The sequence below is a fragment of the Aristolochia californica genome, unplaced genomic scaffold (assembly GCF_029961685.1).
Source record: "Aristolochia californica isolate CCGP_79_NKW_82.1479 unplaced genomic scaffold, dmAriCali1.0.hap1 SCAF_11, whole genome shotgun sequence".
Lineage (NCBI taxonomy): Eukaryota > Viridiplantae > Streptophyta > Magnoliopsida > Piperales > Aristolochiaceae > Aristolochia > Aristolochia californica.
The window spans coordinates 24,430,669-24,455,047 of NW_027181782.1; the positions used below are offsets into that span (position 1 = coordinate 24,430,669).

The 24,379-nt window shown below is 37.3% G+C and overlaps 1 protein-coding gene across 1 annotated transcript; it reads right to left on the reverse strand.

Moving 5' to 3' along the window:
- Window positions 1-7,942: 7,942 nt before the first annotated feature.
- LOC137944669 (uncharacterized) lies at window positions 7,943-14,573 on the reverse strand. Its single transcript, XM_068790383.1, has 12 exons — window positions 14,295-14,573; window positions 13,987-14,206; window positions 13,699-13,899; window positions 12,950-13,020; window positions 12,621-12,783; window positions 11,256-11,849; window positions 10,492-10,872; window positions 10,184-10,259; window positions 10,029-10,092; window positions 9,662-9,797; window positions 8,458-8,571; window positions 7,943-8,371 (listed from the first exon to the last, which is right to left on the reverse strand). Exons 1-12 carry the CDS (start codon window positions 14,396-14,398, stop codon window positions 8,306-8,308), a joined length of 2,190 nt encoding a protein of 729 aa, XP_068646484.1. The 5' UTR covers window positions 14,399-14,573; the 3' UTR covers window positions 7,943-8,305.
- Window positions 14,574-24,379: the final 9,806 nt, after the last annotated feature.

Below are 24,379 nucleotides of genomic sequence, written 5' to 3' on the forward strand. Positions count from 1 at the left end.
CGTTTTCCTAGTGTTTTAGTTAAGTTATCTTTGAGTTGATCACCAAACCGAACATACGGAGTGGTTACCTCTTTCCTCATTACTACATCCTAGATAAAATGACAATCCACCTATATATGCTTTGTCCTTTCATGAAAGACTAGATTGCTTGCAATGGAGATTGTTGCCTAGTTATCACGATACATAATCATAGGATCCTTCTAATAGAGGCCCAATTCCTGGATAACAGATTTTACCCACATTAGCTCATTTATAATGTAGGCCATTGCTCTTCTACACTAGACCAAGCAACAACATTCTACTTTTTACACTTCTAGTTGACTAAATTTCCTCCCAGAAATACACAATATCCATTGGTTGATTTTCTGTCAAACTTGGCACCTACATAGTCAGCATTAGAGAAAATTTCAATCCTCAAGTGATTATTAGGTTTAAAAAGGAGACCTTTTTTTTGGAGCTCATTTTAGATATCTCAAGATTCTATGTGCAACCTCTAGGTGAATCTTACGTGGATGCTCCATGAACTGACTGCAAATGAGATATCTGGTCTTGTAGCTGTAGTTGTTGAATTTAGGACCCCATGATTGAAACCTCGAGCAAGAAGAGAGAGGGAGAAGAAAAAGAGCAAAGAGAGAAAGAGAGAAAAAGAGTTTAGGCTGGAGAGAGATTCTTCACGAGTTGAGAAGTGGAGAGCTTGATTGAACCCATCAACCAAGACCCCTATTTATACTATTTTATTACATATTTATAGATAAGATAAAATCCCTAATATCCCTAATTACATCAATCATGATTATCCAAATCTACATAAATCAAGGAAAGATAAATCGATTACATTAATCAAGGAAGATTTCCAAATCTTCCAACTCATGTGATTAAGGTGCCACCTCATGTGATGACTCATCATGCCACCTCACCTGATCATGGTGGGTCCCACTAGCTCGTGTGATCATGGTGAGTCCCACTTGTAACACTCCCCCTCAAGTTGGGGGTGAGAAAATATTGTAGAAGCCCAGCTTGCTATAGATGGTAGACAAGATCTTATGAGTGATTGGTTTGGTGAGAATGTTTGCAACTTGCCCTTGTCAGGAGATATGTTTGAGAGATAATATGCCGGCTTGGAATTTCTCTAGAATGAAATGGCAATCTACTTCAATGTGCTTTGTTCTCTCATGGACGATCGGATTTGAGGTGATATGTATAATGGCTTGATTATCGCAATGTAGATCCATAGGGGCTTCTTTATAGAATCCTAGTTCAGTGAGAAGGGATCTGATCCATAGAAGCTTACTAACTGTGTGTGCCATGGCCCTGTATTCTGTTTCTGCACTAGACTTTGCAATTACATTCTGCTTCTTGTTTCTCCATGTAACCAAGTTTCCTCTAACCATTGTACAATATCCTGAAGTAGATTTTCTGTCATCCGGGGATCCAACCCAGTCTGCATTTGAGAACCCTTCTATGTTGAAGTGACCATGGTTCTTATAGAGAAACCCTCTTCTTGGAGCTCCTTTCAAATATCGTAATATTCTTTCTAGTGCTTGCCAGTGAGTAAGTTGTGGTTTGTGCATGTATTGACTCACTACTCTTACTGCATATGATATATCTGACCTTGTTACTCAGAGATAAATGAGTTTATCGACAAGTCTTTGATATTTTCCAATATCCACATCTTCTCTAGTGCCTGCAGACAATTTTGTATGGGAATCCACCAGGGTTCTGTTGGTCTACACCCCATCGTTCCTGTCTGCTCCAATAGATCAAGGACATACTTCCTTTGAGATAGTATAATCCCATGTTTGGACTGCAGTACTTCAATACCCAAAAAGTATTTAAGTAGTCCAAGATCTTTTGTCTTGAATTCTTCACATATCTTTTCTTGGTTTTTTGAATGCCCTCGAGATCACTGCCGGTTAAGACAATATCATCAACATATACAAAAAAAATCACTTTGCCTTTAGGTTTGTCTTTAAGAAATACAGAATGATCTATGGAACATCTGTGAAATCCTACCCGTATGAGTGCTTGGTTAAATTTATCAAGCCATGCACGAAGAGACTGTTTTAGACCATAAAGGGATTTCTTCAATTGACATACTGACTCCCCCTCAACCACAAATCCAGGTGGTTGTTGCATATAAATTTTTTCCTTTATATACCCATTGAGAAAAGCATTTTTCACATCAAGCTGATAAACTTGCCAGGAAGAATTAGCAGCGAGAGATAATAAAATATGTATCGAGTTCATTTTGGCCACCGGAGAGAATGTTTCCTCATAATCGATCCCATAACACTACGTATAGCCTTTAGCAACGAGGCGGGCCTTAAGGCGAGCAACTGACCCATCCGAATTGTGTTTAATAGTAAAACCCACTTACAACTGACATGTTTTTTATCTGATGGAAGAGAACTATAGCCCATGTTTGATTCTTATAGAGTGCCTGCATTTCTTCGTTCATTGCCGCTTTCCACCCTAGATGTTTCAGAACCTCCTGATAGGACTGTGAGACTAAGATGGAGGAGATAGATGCAAGAAATTGACAACATGAAAAGGATAACCAATGATGAGACACAAAATTGGATATGGGGTGAGCAGCACAGGACCTAGTGCAAGTTCTGGGTTGTTTTCTTAAGGCAATGGGTCAGTATCATATTGTGGTCCAAAAATAATAGGAGAAAATGGACTTACCTCAATGGGATCCGCAAACTCTGCAGGTGTGGTGTCAGCTAGAGCTTTAGGGGGTTGAAAAGTTTTCGAAGCACGGGGCACAACCAGTCTAGGAGAGGCTGGTACAGAAGAGAGACTTGGAGAAGCATTGTTAGAGTAATATGAAGAGCCTTAAAAAAAGTTACATCTCTGGACACAAGTAACCTTTGGAGGATGGAAAGCAACCATGGAAGAAGAAATGCATGCCTAATATGAGAATCATACTTGGGCCTTAGTTCCTCTTCCTCCTGGCAAGAAACTCGTGGTTGCTTGCCTCAAAGCCCGACTTCTTGCCAAGGGGTACACTCAGTGTTATGGAGCAGATTACAAGAAAACATTATCCCCTGTGTCTAAATTAAATTCAGTACACATCTTATTATCTCTAGCCGCTAATTCCTCTTGTTCGGTATATCAATTGGATGTAAAAAATGCCTTCTTGAATGGGGACATTAAAGAAGAGTTATATATGCATCAACCACCTGGTTTTATGGTTGAGGGGGAATCAATATGCAAATTGGGGAAGTCTTTATACGGGTTTAAACAGTCTCCTTGGGCTTGGTTTGACAAATTTTGCCAAACAATGTTGCGGTTTGGATTCAATCGGTGGTGCTCAATAGATTATTTTGTCTTTGTCAAGAATACCTTAAAAGTATTAGTAGTAGTTTATGCCCCCTTGAGGATTTTTTTTTTTTGTTATCACTAATTAAAGCTTAGCCATGCTTGTTGTATGTTACTCTATATCCTCAAATTTCTGGTTATACCACGTTAGAATTCATGCATGCATCTTAGGTTATGTTGTTGAATTCCAAAGTGTCGAATTTATTACTCTTACTATTATCAAATTTTCTGCCCTTTGTCAATTATTTCATTTAAATTATCCAAAGCTTGAGAGTCTAATCAAGCATGACTGAAAATTCAAGCAAGTCTCTCAATTCTTATGGTGATTTCAACAAACGTGATTTTTTAAAAATCACCACTATACCTCTTAAGTGTCTATCCAATTATCATTCATGGCCACGGTCTGTGAAACATTTTTTGATTTCAAGGGATTTTGTTGGACATTTGACCTAGTCACCTCGACATATTAGTAAAGAAGATCCCCCTACCTAAAATGGTTGAAGGAGTGTCCTCTTGTTATAAGATGGTTCATTAATAGAAATGAAGAACCGATTGCCAACAATGTTGTTCACTTGGATACAAATAAGGATATTTAAAAAACTAATGTCAAATTATATTCCACGTCTGACAGTATTTAAAATATTTATTATATTATGACCAAGCAATGTGACAATCTTAGGGAATACTTTGGTCAATTAAGAGCACTTCTCCAATAATAGAAATTTTTTGAACCTTATTCGATAGATATTGCCACTCAAGAACGACAAAGAGAAATCCTTGTTTCAGCTATCTGCCTTGCCAATTTGAATTCCTACCTTGATGTTGCAAGTCACAAGTTCTTAACTCCACAACTAAGCTTTTCTTTGATGATGTTTGTATATCCATGCTTAAAATTCCAGCCTAAGGACCTGATTCATTGGTTGATCAGTCAAAGAGTGTTGCTAGTTCTCCCAAGGGAGGGGGATTGGCTGTTATACTTGAGGTGGAGGAAGAAGAGACAAAAGTGGTGTCTAAGGAAGAGGAAGGAGTAGTGGATTTCTACTTCTAGATCATGGAGTGGTAATGACTCTTCCTCTAGAGTATCACTTCTTGTGGTCTCAATAGCCACATAGTAGAGAAGTGTTGGAGGCTGCATGACAAACCAGAGTTCTTCAAGGCTAATCAAGCCTCTAGCATTACCTCTGAAGTAAACACCATCCAAAATCCTCTAAGAGTAAAGTAACTTTTACAGAAGAAGATTATGATCTCTTGCAGAAACTTAAAAGTATGATGACTTCTTCCTCTAGTGCTCCTACTGCTATAGTTGCCACTACTGGTATGCTTTTCTTTTTACATATTTTTTTCCTTCATCTTGGATCATTGATTCTAGAGCCTCTAAACATTTTATTGGTACAATTGGACAATTGTCTTCTCTCACTCCTTGTACCATGAACTGGTTTGTCTCTATTGTTGATGGATCTCAAACCAAAGTACAAGTGTGGGTACATCCACTTTGACTCCCTCTTTATTTCTTTCTAATGTCCAATTTGTTCCTCGTTTTCCATGAAGTCTCATGTCTATTAGTCAATTAACAAAAAAAAGTCAATCTTTGTGTCTTTTTCCATATCATTGTGTTTTTAGGACATCCTAACAGAGTGGATGATTGGTGGAGGCCATGTGAGAGGAGACCTTTATTTCTCGGTCAATCATATAATGTCAGTAAGAGTTTCATCAAACCAACAAGAAATACAATGGCATGATCGGCTTTGCCATCCCTCCTTGTCAACTTTATAATCTCTTGTTCCATCTTTAAAATATCTCACAAGTCTACCTTATGAATTTTGTAAGTTGGGTAAACACCATAGAACAATCTTTTCTCCTAGACTTGATAAAGTTAGTATGAGTCATTTTTCATTAGTACATTCAGATGTTTGGAGATCAATTCATATTTCAAATATTACTCAATGTAAATATTTTGTTATTTTTTTTAGGTGATTACTCTTGTGTTACATGGCTTTATTTGATGAAAGAATGGTAACAAGTGTTACCCATATTTGAATCTTTTTGTACTATGGTTCTCACCCAATTTAATAAAAATATAAGTATTTCGATCTGACAATGCCAAAAAGTATCTTTCATCTCTATTCCAAACTCTTTGTAAGGAAAATGACATGGTTGAAAGAAAAAAATAGGCATCTTTTGGATGTTGCCCTATCACTTATGTTATCCATGAATGTTCCTTAGTTTTACTAGTCATATGCTATCCCTACATCTTGTTTTCTTATAAATCATATGTCATCTAGTGTTTTTAGAGGCACAACTCTTTTTTCAAAAGTATTTCCTAGTTTGTCTCCCTTTCCATTACTTGCTCGAGTATTTGGTAGCATATGTTTTGTGCAACAGTTGTCCTCCCATCATAATAAATTTGATCCTCAAGTTGTTAAGTATTTTTTTCTGAATTACTCCATAAAACATTCATCTAAACTGATGTCACATTTTTTTACGATAAACCATTAGGTACATCTCCTCCTGGGTTACCTTCCTCTATAGGATGCCTCAACCTATTATTTCGTTAGCTCAACCTATATCACTTCCATTGGATGAGTGGCTTTCAAACACAGTTCTAGTGCCTCTTTATCCTTTCGTTGAAGCATTACCATGGAGTTCAGTACTGATCCTGAGGTAAGTACATCATCACCTTCACCTATTATGCTTGGACCTCCATATGATACTTGACCTATTGCTCTTCGTGAAGAACCCCGTTCTTGTGTTAACAAACAACCCTCCACATCTAATCCTATTTCCATTTTATTTCAAGTCATCGGTTGTCTTCGAGTTGTTTTTTTTTTTTTTTTTTTTTTATGGATCTTTCTTTTGTTTCCGTTCATGATAGTTTTGATGAGGCTTCTAAAGATCCTAGATGAAGAGCTACCATGGTGTGGGAGATGACAACCATGTATGACAACAACACTTGGGTGTTGACATTTCTTACTTCTGCAAAAATACTGATGGGTTACAAAATGGTTTTTACCTTAAAGCATAATCCCGAGGGCAACATTACTTTGTACAAAGCCTGACTGGTTGCTAAGGGCTACACACAGTCCTATGGTATTGATATTGAGGAGATTTTTGTCCAATTGCAAAACTAATTTCAGTTAGTGTTCTTATCTCCCTTGTTGCAAACTTTCGTTGGTTAATTTATCACTTAAATGTTAAGAATGTCTTTCTCAATGGTGATCTACGAAGAGGTTTATATACTACAACCACCTGGGTTTGTGGTTGAGGGAGAGAAGGTATGTAAACTTAAAAAGTCTATGTACTGAAACAGTCGTCATATCTTGGTTTGAAAATTTTAGCAAAGTGGTCTTCATATTCAGTTTTAAAAGGTGTGAGGTTGATCATTCTCTGTTTACCAAGAAAACTAATAAGACATGATTCTTATGGTTGTCTACGCAGATGATATTATTCTAACAGAGGATAGTATTAATGACATTTAGCATGTGAAAGAAAATTTTAATGAATTCCAAACAAAGACTAGGTTTTCTCAAATATTTCCTTGGGACAAAAGTCCTTAAATCCACAAATGATATAATTTTCTCAAATGAAGCATGTATTAGATCTTTTGGAAGAAATTAATATGCTTGGGTGTAGGCCAACTGATACTCATATGGATTTAAGTATCAAACTGAGTTCAGAAACATATCAAGAGATAGATGTTCGCAAATTTTAGCGTTTGGTTGGCAAACTTATCTATCTTATTATTACAAGGTTTGATATCTTGTTTGTTGTTAGTGTTATTAGCCAATTTGTGCATCAACCTCAATAGTCTCATTGGCCTGCATTGGAAAAGGTTCTTTGCTATTCCAAAAAAAGCCTAGGATAAAAATTATTCTATAAGTGTCATAGTCATACTAAAGTTGAAAGTTTTGCAAATACAGACTAGGCCGGTTTACCTGATGATCAGGAATCCGCCATTAGACAACGGTAAGAAGAAATTTGGTTACATGGAGAAGCAAAAATTAGTATAATGACAAAGTCAAGTGCTGAAGTAGAATATCATGTTATGACTCATACATTAACTGAGATGTTATGACTTAGATCCTTGCTAATTGAGCTTGGTTTTCCTATGAATAGCCACAAACAACTTAAAGCTTGTGTGATATCCATGCATTATATTCCTTCCAAGGATTAGCTTATCAATATATTTACCAAGGCCATTGTAGCAAGTGCTTTTCAATCCACATGCTCAAAACTCGGTATATTAGATACATCGGCTTGAGGAGTGATAAAGAAGAAATCTGTTCCATGTCATAATTGTAATTTTTACATATTCCAACACTTTAAGTCATTCGTGGATGTATAAGGGTACTTTGCTCCTTTTATATTTTTTTTCCTTTATTATAAATAAAGAAGAGGTGAGAGACTCAAGAATGCATGTGACCATGTGAACCATCTCTCCCTTTTGTGCTCAACTCGTTCTCTCCACACGTCTACACTCTAAACCTTAGCATATTTTCTTCTTTATTCTTCTTCTTCTCAACTCTTTTCCTTCTCTTCTCACCTTTCTTACTTCAACCAAACCCTTACAAGACAATGAAGCTCTAGAATCTTACAATGTTCTCTTCACCATTGGTAACAATTAAGAGTAATTATATCAATGACATGCAATGACATGCATACTAGACAGTGAGTACTAACCACAAAAAATTCACATAAACTTCCATCAGTCGATTTATAAGAGCTTTCAACACTGGCTGATCTATAATAAGATAAGACGATTTTTTTTTTTCAATGTTAAGATGAAACAAGAGACATTAATTCCTATTCTCATTTTGAGAAGAAAAGTATTTGACACCACATGTAAATAACCTCATTTTCTCCAGATAAAAATCCTAAAAATAATCAGCTTTCCAGGTCTCTGTCTGAGATATATTATCTGTTCTTCGTTCTCAACGTGTACCATTTTTCGACATCTGGAATTCAATGGGAAAGAGATTCTTCTTTAATCCATCCAAGATACACCCAACATTTTAGCCATGAAACTGTAGCGGTCAGCAGCTTCATCAATCTAATTGACAGTAAAGCAACAGAGACTATTAGAGAACAGCGTTAGTCTGGCAAATTATTGACTAAGGAATTCAGAGATTCAGCTACCATTTTCTGGGTTGGTCGCCCTGCTCCATGTCCAGCCTTGCGGTCAATACGAGCAATGATGGGGTTGGTCTGTGGGCTGTTCTCCACACTTCTGCATAGGACATGTTGCATGGTCTGGAACATACACAGTAAGAATCCACATGGTTATAAGTAGAGGAGAATCAAGGAAAGCAATAGGATATAAAGAAACTTGCCAGCTACAGGTATGATGTAGGTAATATATTTACAAATCTTAGGTTCTAAACACTGCAAAAAATATATTTACTAATCTTGAGCAAAAGGTGGAAGCGTTAGTCTAAACGATACTCCAATCCTAGTACAGCTAAAGGTGGCATAAACAGTGGAGATCAGCTACACATAAACAAAACAGCAAATCCAAAAAGGCGGCATAAACTGGAGATCAGCTACACATCAACAAAACAGCAAACCCCAAATTTCGACTGGTAGTGACCGACATATCAAGTCTTGATCCTGAATAATGTAACCTGGAGGACCATATGAAATGTCTGCAGCTATGCCCAGTCCGTGCTACAGCTTTATTAGTGGAAGGTCTAGTACTACATCGATCACATGCTAACCATATGAAATGTCTGCAGCTATGCCCAGTCCGTGCTACAGCTTTATTAGTGGAAGGTCTAGTACTACATCGATCACATGCTAAGCAGGACATTTGTTGTCATTACTTTCTTCACCAACTATAACTTTTAACTGCCACTAGTTTGAGGAGTTGGTGTCCTTACAGATAAGTGAAGCTTCCCACGTTTTATGCTGAAACAATAACTCACATTTGAGGCACACTTGGAGAGTGCCATATTATCATGTGCAAGTCTGCATTAGTATTTTTCTGTAAGCTGGTTAATCTAACCTTTTGACATTGTTACTTCTAATAGAATGATACAAAGACCCTAACGCAAAAAATGCACCCAGCATTCACGCCTGATATTGCCATTTACAAAGTTTACACATTAAATATAAGTTAACATTTTAAAAAAACTTAAATTATTTAATGACAGACACCAATCATTTTAGTTTGCTATAACTTTTTCATGTTTCTTAATAGCATTTAATAGCTTATAAAATTTTACACAACTTGATGCGATATAAGTTAAACATGTTATTCAGTTAAAGCATTGGGTAAAGAAAAGAAAATAGAAGTCAACAAAAGAGAATTGATATTTTAACAGTAAGCTTCGGAAGAACTTACTGCTAATAACTTGAAGGAGTGAAGTGGTACAACCCGATCATCATGATCAGCTGTCAATAACATGGTTGATGGGTACTGGCATGGCTGATCAGGATGCACTTCCCAGGGTCTTTTGACATTATGAAGTGGTGAGTACCTGTGCATGAAAGGAATAATAGAAAGACACAAAAAATATTATACCTTCATATGTCAAAAAACTATCTAGGGTCTTAAAATAATTGAGTTTTTCATTATCTTTGTCACAATTAAACATTATAACCAAAATCTACACGTTGCATGAAAAACAGATATAGAATGCAAATACTTGCTCCAAGTATCAAGTAAAAGAAAACAGTACACAACTATCCACAACACTGAAGCAACTTACTTTATAAGCCAACGGAATTGTTCCTCATTGTCTGAACAACCATAATCAGAACACCATGCATGGCCTGGCAATTGAAAGCAAAGGCACAAGTAAGAAAATCGCCCCAGAAAATGCAAACTGGTAATCAGCATACTCTTAGCAATGTAAGTCCTGACCAATGGTGAACTTGTGGAAACGGAGCATATCCATTACCCCAACATGTGCAAGAGCACAGCCAAAAAGATCAGGTCGCTGCAAGAAATCCAAAAACAAGAGTTTATTTTTTATATATCTTGTATAAATGGAGCACTACTTTTTATTAATCAAAATTGAGAAACCAGAAGCTCATCCTGTAACCGATTAGTATGTTGAATCACCTCTACTTGAGTAGGAAGTCTGTTCTATAAGATGTGGCATCAGACACATTTTGTTTAGGAGAAACGGAAAAGACATACAAAAGGGGAAAGAAAAAAGATCCCTCCACCTGATTTATGCAAGCTGCAATTAGAAGTCCTCCATTACTTCCACCTTCAATACACAGTTTCCTTGCTTGTGTATGACCAGAAGAAATGAGATACTCAGCAGCAGAAAGGAAGTCATCAAAGCAATTCTGTTTCTTTGACAGAGAACCTGCTTTATGCCATTCTTCTCCATATTCCCCACCACCTCGGATATTTGCTAAGCAGTATATCACCCCTAAATGCCTCGTAAGGACAATTCGGCTCACACTGAACGATGGCGTGATGTTAATGTTGAATCCCCCATAGCCATAGAGTAAAGCTGGATGTGATCCATCCAATGGAATATTCTTCTTGGACACAATGAATATTGGTATCTTGGTACCATCCTTGCTTGAGACAAATACCTACAAACCACATGGTTGCTTATGAGCCCCACAATTGCATGTAATCAAAGTGCGGAATATATGCATTTCAAACAGATGGTCAGAAAAAGTAGGATATATGTGTCCAATGGAATATTCTTCTTATTAAGTTGATCTTTTTTGGGGCAGAAAAGTCATGGAAGAGGAACAGTTTGTGGCATGCTCTAATGAGAAAAAGGCCTCTTATATAGAAAGTTATGAAAGAAATGCCTATAACAAGTAACCATATGCTGTCACATGACTTTTATCTTTATTTTTATTTTATTGAAAAGTTAAAATTTAAAAGCAGGGATCTGTCATTGTCACGTCAAATTAAATAGTAGCTCCAAAAAGTTTAGAACAAGGACATAATTGAAGGCACTTACCTGATTAACTTGGAATCCTGCTCGATCAAATCCAGGAACAACAATCTCCCGGAATATCTTCAACTCAGGAAACTCGGTTCCTAAGTTGCAACGATAAACTATACCAGGTGTAAGAAAGCTTGTAAAAGAAATAAAAATTTCACTGTCTTCCCGCCTTCCTGAAATTCCATAAATTGTACCAATGTCTATGGGCAAAGTATGCAGTAGTTGACCTGTTTTCAAGTCTCGTATCTGTGCAACATATTTCACATCACTCAAATAAGTCACTATAATTTGATCACCATTGACAGCATAAGCAGATTCAAGGACATCCTTTTCGTCTTCTTCAATCACATCAGTCCATGTATTTGGTTCATTCAGGTCCACCCTGACCAGCTTATATTTTGGGGCTTCTTTATTAGTCAAAAAGGTGAATTCAGTTCCATCATTTGCAACAGCTTGATATCTAGCTTCAAAATTGTCCACAAGCTTCATAAAAGGGAGCAATTCTTTTCCAGCCCTAAAACCTTCAAGCCCATTAGAAAGTGTAGACAATTCACAATAGTAAAGTTTGTTGACAGGATCACAATCCTCCTCAATGTAGAGAAGAACATACTGCATAGAACAAAATCTGGTCAGATAAAAATGTGGTGCAGAAGTACCTATATCCTTTAAAAATGTCTCTTTCAAATCATTTGACATAGAATCTGGAATGAAAGTAGGGGAAACGGGCACATCTTTTTTTTTTTTTTTTAATGAAAAGGAGGACATCATATTCTGCTTGGTCCATTTTTGCCAGATCTAGTTTATCATGCCAAGAACCTATTTCGACACAACCAAGATTTCTCAAATCTAATTTATTTTTCAGGCCAGATTGAATGGAACAATGAAACTGTTGCACATCATTTTAGCAGAAAGCCAGGCAACTAAGACAAGATGACCTATCTTTCTGAAAAGGGGTTTATAATCATCTTTTTCACCCTGCTACCAGTAGAGTTAAAACTAAGAGTAACTGAAAATTTTTAGAAGATAGAATTTCAGGTTTATAAAATCAACAAAATTGTTGTGAAGTTAAAGACATATTGAAGCATTTAACAATGTCAAGGAATCCAAGGTCTGCTCACACAGAAAAATAAGCATACATTCTTGATGATGAGAGATATGAACATAAAAGCTCTTCAGTCCCCTAGATTTTTTTTTTTCCCAGCTAAGGATCTTGTCAAGCTTATTTTTGAGGGAAGTCATAGCCGAATAAGAAAGATTTAAACCCTATCGTATAAGACAGCTCAAGTACTTGAACATCCCAGAAAGATTTAAACCCTATCTTTTGTAGTATTTTCCTTTTAATCATACATTTTCAAGACACTTTTATAGCATATAGGTTACCTTCCCATCATCAGTCACTCCTGCTTGATATAACCATTTTGGATTCTCAGGATCCTTCCAGCACAAAATATCTTGTGATTGATCTGTTCCTAAGAAATGATAGCAAACTTCATGATTAAGGTTAATATTTGTCTCAGTCCCCGCATCCAGATGCTCTCCTTCCCTAATGAGTAAAGAAAAACATACAACATGAGTTCCATTCATAATGAGCTATTGCCTTCCTTTTTTATCTGAAAAAGGCAGGTACTGCCACTTTTTCTTTCCCTTTTTCATGTTTAAACCCAAGTGCTGAAGCAAAAAAGAATAATGTAAACGTGTGTTTAACATACTTAGGAGCAGGATAGCGACTATAGAAGAAACCTTTGTTGTCATGAGTCCAACTAATAGATGAGAACTTAACCTGCAACAACAACAAATAAGAGAGGTAAGATCTAAACCACCCAAAAGCTGCTACAAACTGTTGCAAGTCATTCTCATATGCATAACTTACTAAACATCAACTATATGCAATCCATGGACATAAATATAGACATATGCAGACCTATTTTAGTAATGATACACAAACTTTTAATCCTGTTCTAGTAAAATGACGGGGATTTGTAGATAAGATGCTCAAAATATTCAGAAGTACAAAAAAGTGGGAAAAGAAAAACCTAATTTGCTTCTTTGAAGCTTGAAACGATGTTAAATCCTGAAAGAAGGATTTAAAGCGTTCTACTTTTCAGAATTTTCTCCAAGGTTGCTGTAAAAATGTCAGATTTGGAGATACATATAGACAGTACTATATTCAACAAAAAGTCAATATATAGCACAAAAAAGGAAACATTGCAAAGTATCTCTTCTCAATCATGGTCAAAATGATGCAGATTTCCGATCAATGATTAAGTTCAAAATACTATAAACAGTTAATAATATCCATGCTACTTGTCCAAATAAAAGAATAGAACTGATCAAATGTCTAATCCAGTGAACTTCAGACTAACTGGACATGCATTTACCACAATGACATTGTTGAAATATAATCGATGCATTTGAAACAATATATAAAACGGGACTGCGGATTCATCTAAGTCCTCACCCAAGATAGAGTGTCTGGTTCAGTACTCTTATCATCAATCCTCATCACTTTAATGGTCACCCAGTCACTCCCGCTTGCACTTACGCCATAAGCCAAAAACTTTGCATCCTCACTAACAGCAGAAATGCTCAAGGCAACCGTTCCATCCTCACTAAGTGCATTTGGATCGAGCAAGACCTCTGCACTCCCCTCCACATCGTCCTGATTACACACAAAACTCACCGTAAGCAATTACAAACGAGCAAATCACCATGTAACACTTTGTCGATAAAATTCTATCACAGTCACCTGTACATAAAGCACGTTCTGTGCCTGCAAACCAGTGTTATGAAAGTAAAAGTATCTGTTCCCTCTCTTAAACGGGGTCTCGTATCTCGGATGATCAAACAGTTTGGTGATTTCGTTCCGGAGTAGCTCCCGAGTATCGCAGGTGTGCAGGACGGACTCTGTGAGAGTCACCTGCTTCTCCACGAAGTCCTTGACTTCTTCCTCATCTGGGTCCTCAAGCCTTCCCGGAAAACCGCAAAAAAAGCGCTCAAAATTAATCAACCAGCGGAAAGAAAAACTCAGACGACGAAAAACGAGAACAAGCTTACCAGCGATAAGGATCAGGGATGGAAACGCCGTGGTAATCATCGACGACCGAGTCGTCACGACGAGTAGGAGGGTATTGCAGGGGGAGATTAGAAAGGGATCCCATCTTGCCGGCTGCCAAGGAGGAAATTTTGGTGACTAGTTTTGCTGAAAGTGGACGCCAGTGTTCGCCCTTTTTTATTCTTTCTCGAGGGTAGATATCGGGGAGGAGTGACAAGGAAGCAGAGGGAGCGCGGGGGTGTTTCGGGCGGTTGAGCGTAGAAGCCCACCACCGCGGGAAAATATGGCGAGAGAGTGTCGCCATGGTGTGTCCATGTTGACATAATGACATCATTTGCTTATGAACCTTCGTCCTGCTGTGCCTTAACATCTTTTTGTACTGTTCGATAAAATTGCCACGCAGACTACGGAGAGTTAGGAAGTCTGCCATAGGGTATTCAATCATGCTTCTCATCGTATGAGATCTTTTCAAAGTGTATTTATTTGGTTTTTTCTTTAAAAGAGTTCTTTTCAAAGAATCACCTTTTTGTTTTTTTGTAAAAGTGTATTTATTTGGTTTTTTCTTTAAAAGAGTTCTTTTTCAAAGAGGATAAAATCACTTTTTTTTTTGTAAAACTGTATTTATTTGATTTTTTCTTTAAAAGAGTTCTTTTTCAAAGAGGATAAAATCACCTTTTTCGTGAAGTTACAAAATGACGTTTCTATAAAAAGGAGGATTGTTTCTTCTTGACATATGAGCAAACAATATTTATTTAAAATATATGCCCTTATAATGTAAAACTTAAGGTGCAAAAGTGTGCTCTAGTAATTTATATTAAATTTATGTCTTAGCCTATATATTTATTTTACTATATAACTTAAGGGACAAACATCATACATTATTTATGAAAGAGATTATCATATTCCCACAATTCAATTAGGTACAAAATCTAGAAAATCCCCATCCATTGTTTTAGAAAAAGAAAATAAATGATCAAAATAATTTTTTTTTCAAATCAATTCTTATTTTTTTCATAGTTACTCAAAAAGACTACCTTGGAGCATGTAGTGACCAATGTCCTTGAAGCAACTAGCTTTGTGAATATGTTGGCATGTTGACCTTGAAATGATACTATTAGATTAAGGATCCGATGTAACCAGTAATAAGAAGTAGAGAGAAAAGGGAGAAGAGGAGAAGATGATCGAGTGAGAGAGGAAGGAGAATGAGAGAGGTAAGCTAAGAGAGAGAGAGAGAGAGAAGAGGGAAGGAGGATTAGGTTTAGGTCATGTACCTAATCCTCCCCCTTACCATGTATTTATAATATTGCATAACTTATAAATTACATCAATACCCTTTATCCTAAGAGAGGTGGAAAAAGACAAGAAATAAAGATACTTTATATCATTGCCACTATACATGGGTTACATCTTTCAACAGATGCATATTCGAGGCTTATAATACCAGTTTGTAGCTTTTTTTGACAAAGTGGTAATCAAATTCAATATGCTTTGTTCGTTCATGGAAAACTGGATTACAAGTAATATGGATGGTTATTTGGTTATCACAATATAGATGTCTGCACTGGATTTAGCAACAATATTCTGTTTCTTGCTCTTCCAAGTTACCAAGTTTCCTCCAACAGAGGTACAATAGTAGAGGTAGACTTTTGTCATCTGGAGAGCCTAAAACAATTTCCTAGAGCATGATATAAAAGACTTAGCCAATTCTTGTAGAAAAAATGGATATAAGAAAGGTAGTTTGGATAAGACTTTATTTACTAAGAACCATGATCAAAACATGATCATTGTCCAAATTTAGGTGGATGCTGTCATTGTTAGTTCTATAAACCCCTCATTATGTAAAAAATTTGATAGTGCAATGAAGAATGCATTTAAAACGTTAATGGGTGAAGCGATATTCTTCATTGGACTTTAAGTTATACAAACTGAAAACAAAACTTTCATAAACTAGTCCAAGTACACCAAAGGATTACTTAAGAGATTCAACATTGAAAATCTTAAGTCAATTAGCATAACCATGAGTTCATCCTTGAAACTTGACTCGGACAGCTTAGCAAAGTCACTAATAAAAAACTCTATAGAAGTATGATTAACTCACTCTATTTACCAGCTAGTAGATCGGACATTATGTTTTTGGTAATCCTATTTGCTTGATCTCAATCCGATCCTAGAGAATTTAGTGGTTGTGAAAAGAGTTTTCTGATTGGAACACCAAACTTAGGACTTTGGTACTGGAACTCCTCTTCCATAGGCTTAGTAAGGTACTTTGATGCCGATTTTGTAAGATACAAAATTGACAAAAAGAATACAAGTAGTAGTTGTCAATTACTTGGAAATATGATTATTTCTTTGTTTTCCAAAACGCAACATTCAGTTGCCCTATCTACCATAGAGGCTGAATATATAGTTGCTGGAAGTTGTTGTATACAACTTCTATGGATGAGACAACAACTAGACAATTATGGTTTAGAGTAAAATGAAATTCCAGTCCAGCATGAGGGTCATAAGTCTAAGTAAGAACTCAGTTCACTACTCTCAGTCCAAACACATTGAAATTGGACATCATTTTACTTGAGGAGTTAGTTCAAACCAAGGTAATTAGAATCGAATTCGTTCCACCAAAAAATCAAGTGGTGGATATTTTCACAAAGCCATGAGGATTTGATTGGTTCTTTAAGCATCGAAGAGAACTGGGCATGTGCAACCCACCTTCATCTAAATAGGTTGATAAAATCAAGCAAAAATGTAACATCCCAAATATTCATGATATGAGAGTGAAAAAGGAAGTCAAAAGATCATTTCTGATTCATTGTGCATAAGGCTTGATTGATCATTACTTGACAATGATCAATCAACTTAAATGGCATGATGCTCTAGATTGATCAATCATTACTTGACAATGATTGATCAACTTAAATGGCATGATGCTCTAGATTGATCGATCAATCAATTTGGATCTTATCGATCATTCATAGCGAAAACCGAGAATATAAAAGGTTTTAAGTGACTTTCACTCCATTTTCCTCGCTCAAATCCTCTCAAAGCCTTTGTCCTAAGTCTCTTTGTTCTGAAAGGCCATTCCACTCTCTAATTTCCCTCTATTCCATGCGTCCAAAACCCTAAAAAAAAGGAGATCATTCTCCACTTCTTTGGACCATTCCACTTTGTTTTTGATGCACAAATGAAAGTTCAATCATGGTGAGAAAAAAAGTGTTGTAAAAAAGGGCTCCCAGGCAAGGGAGACTGAGGAATATGAAGAAATGCCTAATTGGAGGGAACATTTTCAATCCAAGACCCAAGGAAGTATTTCAAGACATTTATCCTAAAAGCATCGTTGAGCCCAATAAATTAGACTAGGGATTTTTAAGTAAAGAGGTTAGGGGTTTTGAGGAGGCATTTGAACCCTACATGGGTGTCCTAGAAAGCCAAGAGCACATCTACCCCTTTTTGGTTATAGAATTTTATGCTAATTTGGAAGTGGAGAAGACTTCATAGGGGAATCTCAAGATATCATCCTACGTGAAGAAGACCTCAATTTTCCTCTACACAAGCGACCTAAACGATATCCTTGGAACATCTATCATGTGGCTTAAGCAGTATATCAAGGAGAGTTTGCCCAAGATCTATTTGAGGAGTGGCCTAAAAAAACCCAAGACACCATTTCCCTTTGTCTATGGACAAATAGTCAAACACTCATATGAGATCAAGATCAAGGATCTTAGCATGGAGCTTAGATTCTTTATGGAAATCGTAACCCACATCCTCAATCTAAGGAAATAGATTCTTTATGGAAATAGTAACCCACATCCTCAACCCAAGGAAATAGATTCTTTATGGTTGTGGGGGCATTACACAACACATTCAGCTTGACTTCAGTTATTTCATGCAGCTTTGGATGTTTGACATTGCAGTGAGCACATGCACTGATGGACTACCCTTAGCACAATGTTGATTTCTAGGGACAAGACATAAACACAAAAGGTCTCAAGGGAAGGAGAGAAGAGAGGGATTCTAGCTCTTGGGAGAGAGGGGAGAAGAAACCAAGGGAGACAAGGAAGAGGAAAAGAGAGAGAGGTGTATGGATGAATTTGAGCCAAGTGGAAGAGGCTTGAATGTTCTACCCCATGCCTTGAGGTTATATTATAGTTGTGTGAAAGTGTTTACAATGACTATAATGTCCATAGAGCTACATGCTTCAAAAGGAAAAAGACATAAGAGGACATACACCGACTTGCATAATTACAATTCTATGCCATCTCTATGAAAGTTCTCTTATTTACTAGCCATGCCACCTCGACACACATGGGTGTCTCTTAAAACTCCTCTTCAAGATGGTGTTTTTAATTTCACTTTCAAATAATCTTGGTCAAGAAAATTTTTGCTTTGAAAAAGAAATTTTGATTGGCTTGCTTTGACTCATCTTGTTCTTGTTTACATCTTGTTTGTAGTCTTCTTCTTGTTCTCATCCTATCTCCCACTTACGTGGATATTCTAGTAACACAAAACTTGATTACTACAATACCCGTAATTCTTCATCATTGGTTATCGCTTTCTTGTATTTCTTCTTCTACTTCTTGTCAGGAATTAGACGCCCTAATTCCAAACTAACGAGAGTAATAATAATAATCGCAGAAAAAGAAAAAAACAAGCACGAGAATACAAACAAATTTATATAGGTTTGCCTCAAGGTGAGACTACGTCCTATCTTCCGCCACTACAATAATCTAGTATAAAGATGAAATAGTTTATAAGAGAGAGCTCACACACTTACAGGTGTTATTTTTCTCTAACCTCTCTCGGACACAACTGAAGTTCCTCGGATGATCAAACCCTAATAGCGGTGCCTAGGGTTGGCATCGAGCAGAGCCCGAACCTGCCTATGATCGAGCCGAACTTGATTAAAATATTTTGAACTTGAGCTCAAGCCGAGCCTAGCCTCGAGCCTAAAATTGTAATCAAGCTTGAGCCCAATAATTTTAACCTAGTTTGAGCTCGAGCTCGAGCCGAGTTCGAGCTCCAACCTATATTTAAAACTTTGCATAAAATAAAAGTCAAATAAATTGTATATAAAATTATGCCTACATTTTACATAAATTGGGCATAACCACTACTTAAAATTGGACATAACCTCTGTTTATTAGCCCTGCATAAAATTATCTATACACTATACATAAAATTATTCATAAAAGTTGCATAATTATGCATAAACTTTATTCAATAATCAAACACAAAAACATTCCTTTGAAAAATAATGATAGTTTTGTCCATTTGTACTCATTCAGATCGTTCTGATTCAAGGAATGAAAAACCAGATCATCGAGACAGAGAAATTTTTTTAAGAAAAATGGTTTTGGATGACTTAATCGTATGCCCATTTTCATTTTTTTGGAGCATGGATTCATATAGTAGTAGTTCTGAAATGCTACCAATTTGTTCTTCTGTAAAACTTGAGTGGAGTTAGCATTAAGAGAGTACCTCAAACAATTTGAGTCTCTTCAAGAGCCATGAGGAAGAGATAGCCAGAGTTCAAGAAACAATTTTTTTTTCATGTGCTAGTGATTTCGCACGTGCAACTCGCACGTGTGAAATCGCACGAGTGAAGGTCGCACGATGTCTTCGCATGCGCAGGGGGGAAATTATTTCTCCCCTAACTTTGGTCTCTGGTTTTCCATCGAGATGACAAGGAGGGCAGGGGGTCTAGTGACGTCGTCGATACTGACGGCTGCATGGAGGCAGTGACGATGGAAGCAGCGGCGAAGGTAGCGGCTACCGAGATGATGCGGGAGTAAGGGAGTCTGCGATGAAGGTGGCCGATGAGTAGTTGTCGAGGATGATGGAGGAAGAAATTGAAGTCAAACTTGAAGAGTCGAAGATGACTCCCCCTCCTGGGTCCTGCCTCCCGGGCCCTCGTTAAGTTAACGAACAGGTTGGAGAACTTTCAAACTGAACCATGGTTTGGTCAAGCTCGGCTTGTTAACTCAAACGAGCCTTATTTGGATCTCAAACGTTGTTCGAGATCTAGATAAATTGAATCAAACCGAGTTGGAATCGAGCCGCTCGCAAATTGGCTTGGTTCGATGCCACCCTAGCCACACCCCTCAATTATAAAGAGAAAAATGGGGCAACCTCTATACAAGAGTAAAATTCCCAAACTGCCTTTAATGAAATAGTAATTAAATTTTCCAAACTACCAACTCATCGTAGGGCGTTGATTAGGCTCTACAACTTAACATTCTCCCACTTGGAGACTAATCCGTCATCAATATCTCCTTTGTGGCAGCAAAAAACTTCTCATTCCTCACAGAGAAGTCCAACTGAAGTTTCGTACAACTTCAATTTCTCGATAGTAACAGTCTTTGTCAATATATCAGCCGAATTATGACTTCCTCGAATCTTCTCAAGTGCTAAGACTCCATCCTCCTGAGCTGATCTGATAAAGTGATAACGCACTTGTGTGTGCTTTGTCCTGGCATGATAAACAAGATTCTTTACTAATTGAATAACACTCTGACTGTCACAATACAACACATTATGTTAATGCTTGAGACCTAATTCTTCCCAAAAGGACTGCAACCATACCATCTCTTTGTTGGCATCAGTCATGGTAACCTATTCTGCCTCAGTAGTGGAAAGAGCAACTATATTTTGCAACTTAGAGACCTAGCTAACCGCTGTACCACCCAATATGTATACATATCAAGTGGTACTCTTCCTACCATCAATGTCTCCAGCCATGTCAACATCTATATAACCCTGTAATCCCAAGTCTGACTTTCTAAAACATAAGGCTGAGTTTGTAGTGCCTCTCAAATACCTGAGAATCCACTTCACTACTTCCCAATGTTGTTTACGCGGATTACTCTTATATCTTCTCACAACTCCCACTTCATGAGCTATGTTTGGTCTAGTGCACACCATGGCATACATGAGATTGCTAATAGCATGAAGCATAAGGCACATTGGCTATGTGGGATCGCTCCTGCTCTGCAGAAGGTGATTGCTCCTTAGATAGCGAAAAGTGACTAGCCAAAGGAGTACTCACTGGTTTTGTAACATTCATGTTGAATCTGCTTAACACCTTCACATATTCTTCTTGTGACAGTTTTAAGACATCAGTATCTCTAGTAATCCTCATCCCAAGAATTTGTTTTGCAGAACCCAAATCCTTCATTGCAAACTTCTTGGACAACTCCCTTTTCAACTTATCTATTTCCTATTTGCAAGCACTTGCTATCAACATGTCATCAACATATAGGAGTGGAATGATGTAGGAGTCACAAACTTTTTCACATAACAACAATGATTTGCCTGACACCTCAAGAAACCATTACTACTCATAAATGTGTCAAACTTCTTATACCATTGTCATGGAGCTTGTTAAATACCATACAAGCTCTTTTGAAGTTTGCTCTTTTCCTTATGTATTGAAACCCTATGGCTACATCATGTAAATTTCTTCCTCCAAATCTCCATGAAGAAAAGATGTCTTTACATCCAATTGCTCTAAGTGCAAGTATCCATTTTCCACCAATCCAAGAACTTTTCTAATAGTAGTCAATTTCACTACTGGAGAGAAAATCTCAGTGTACTCAATTCCTTCTTTTTGTTGAAAGCCCTTTACCACTAGTCTTGCCTTGTACCGCTTGCTGCCATCATGTTTGTCTTTTATTTGGTACACCCATTTGTTCTACAAGGCCTTTTCTCCTTTTGGTAGCTCTGTCAACTACCATTTTTTATTGGATAATAGTGAATCCATCTCATTTTTCATGGCCTACTCTCACTTGGTTGATTCATCAACTTGCACCCCATTGTTCCTGTCTCCTCCAGTAGATCAAGGATATACTTCATTTGAGATAGTACAATCCCTTGTCTGGACGAGGTGAGTATGTAGTCCTTTGGTGTTTGCTCTGTTGACAAACTTCACAATTTAACTCTGACCTTTCTTTAAGAGTAGGAAAAAGATGATGAAGAGATTGTGCGGATGGATGTCCCACCCAATTGTGCCATAGACTTGTCTCAGTTTCATTGGTTGAAACGATAATTATTTTAGGCACGTCTTGGTAGTAGAACCCCCCTTGTTCACGACCTCCACCAATCACTTGCTTCGTTATAAGATCTTGAAACACACAAGAAGTGGGTGAGAAGGTGATGGAGCAATTAAAATATTTTGTGAGCTGACTAACAGATAAAAGATTCAAGGGAAAAGTAGGAACAAAAAGAATATATGTGAATGGAAGTGATGGTGTAACAGAGGTGGATCCTTTCCCAAGAATTTTAGTTTGAGAGCCGTCAGTTAGGGTAACAAATTTATGTGAGAGACATGTAGAAACTGAGTGTAGTAGATTTTTGTTACCTGTGAGATGCTCGGAGACCCCTGAGTCAATTATCCAAGATGAAGAGGAGGCAGATAGCATACTTGAAGCGGTGGTGGTAGTAGCAGTTGAGGAAGAACTTGGAGAAGAAACCATCAGTGTTTTCATTTTTTGGAATAAGTCATACTCATCATCGGTAAGCGTTTCATTTTTTGTTGATGTGGTAGACTAGTCCTCCTTTGTATCACTTACTAAGGCTTGATTAGCCTTCATCCAATCCGGTTTGCCATGGATTCTATAACAAGTCTCTATACTGTGGCCATATTTTCTACATGGGTGGATTCCTTGTATTAACATGTATCTATGGTGTGGCCATATCTCCCACACTGACTGCATTCCTTGGCATATGTTTTGCAAAACCATTCCTTCTACCTTGTTTAATTTATGAAAAAGAGAAATACTTTATTTACTTATTAGAATCAGAGTACATGAACTTCTATTTATAATAGAGGAAGGTAGTAGAGTCTAATTACAATTAAACTACTCTTGTCCAAATTACACCCAAACTCTAACACTTAAAGATAAGTCCTAGCATAATTAAATAACTCAATATAAATAGAAGACAAACATAACTCAAACTAAAATTCTTTTATGATGACATGACCATAAGATAAAGATTCCAACTCGTGGCTATCTTTGTGGGTCCTACTTGATCGGTTAACCAACTCATGGTTATCTTTGGGAGTCCTTCTTAATCTTCTAACCAGCTTGTGGTTATCTTTGTGAGGCCCACTTGATCTTCCAACTTATGTGATAAGGATGCCAACTCGTGGTAATCGTGGTGGGTCCTACTTCTTATGGACTTGGGCCCATCTTACAATACTCTTAGATATGTGGGCCTTCCTTGGTCGTGTAGGCTTGAGTCTATCTTCCAACACTCCCCCTCAAGCTGGGGGGTGAGAGAACATCATGAACTCCCAACTTACTACAAATGATGTATAAGATCTTTTTGTAGAAAATGGCAGTCCTCCGGCCCATATTACAAAACTCTTAGATATGTGGGCCTCAAAGGATCTTTTTGTATAAAATGGCAGTCCTCCGGCCCATCTTACAATAGTCTTAGATATCAGGGCCTTCCTTCCAACACTCCCCCTCACGTTGGTGGCTCTTCCATGAGGCCCAACTGGCATAAGATAAGTGAGAGTAAAATCATTCCAAGCCATATGACATTGTTCCATACTCCATTAGGGCACACTCCTATCATCTGTAGGTAGTGGGTCTATACCTAATGCTTAGAAGTGTAATAAAACTCCTCCATCGCTGTGTCCCTCCACATGACAACGACTCTCAAGTGGTGGGAGTAATAAATATCAATTCAGGGGGGGGGTGTAACATAGATGTAGTAATAAGCACTTCCATAATGGTGATGCAACATAGATGTAATAATAAGCTCGTTCATCACGGTGTCCCAACCCAGGCACCGACTCTCATAGGTAGAAATTAACGGGTAGTAGATGTAGTAATAAGCTCAACAACACTCTTAAGATTACAATAAGGATTGGCCCAAAGATATTTGTGAGAGTCAAATAAAGGATGGTATGAGAAATGATACTGAGGCCACCACTTTTTCAATAATAATGTCTCATCCAAAGAGACACAATATCAGCAACTGAAAAATGGGTTTGGACTCATATAACACGAACCAAAACAATAAACCTTGTAAAAGGACCCATGAAATAATCCGATGCAAAAATTTCTTCTTAGATGCAAAAGTT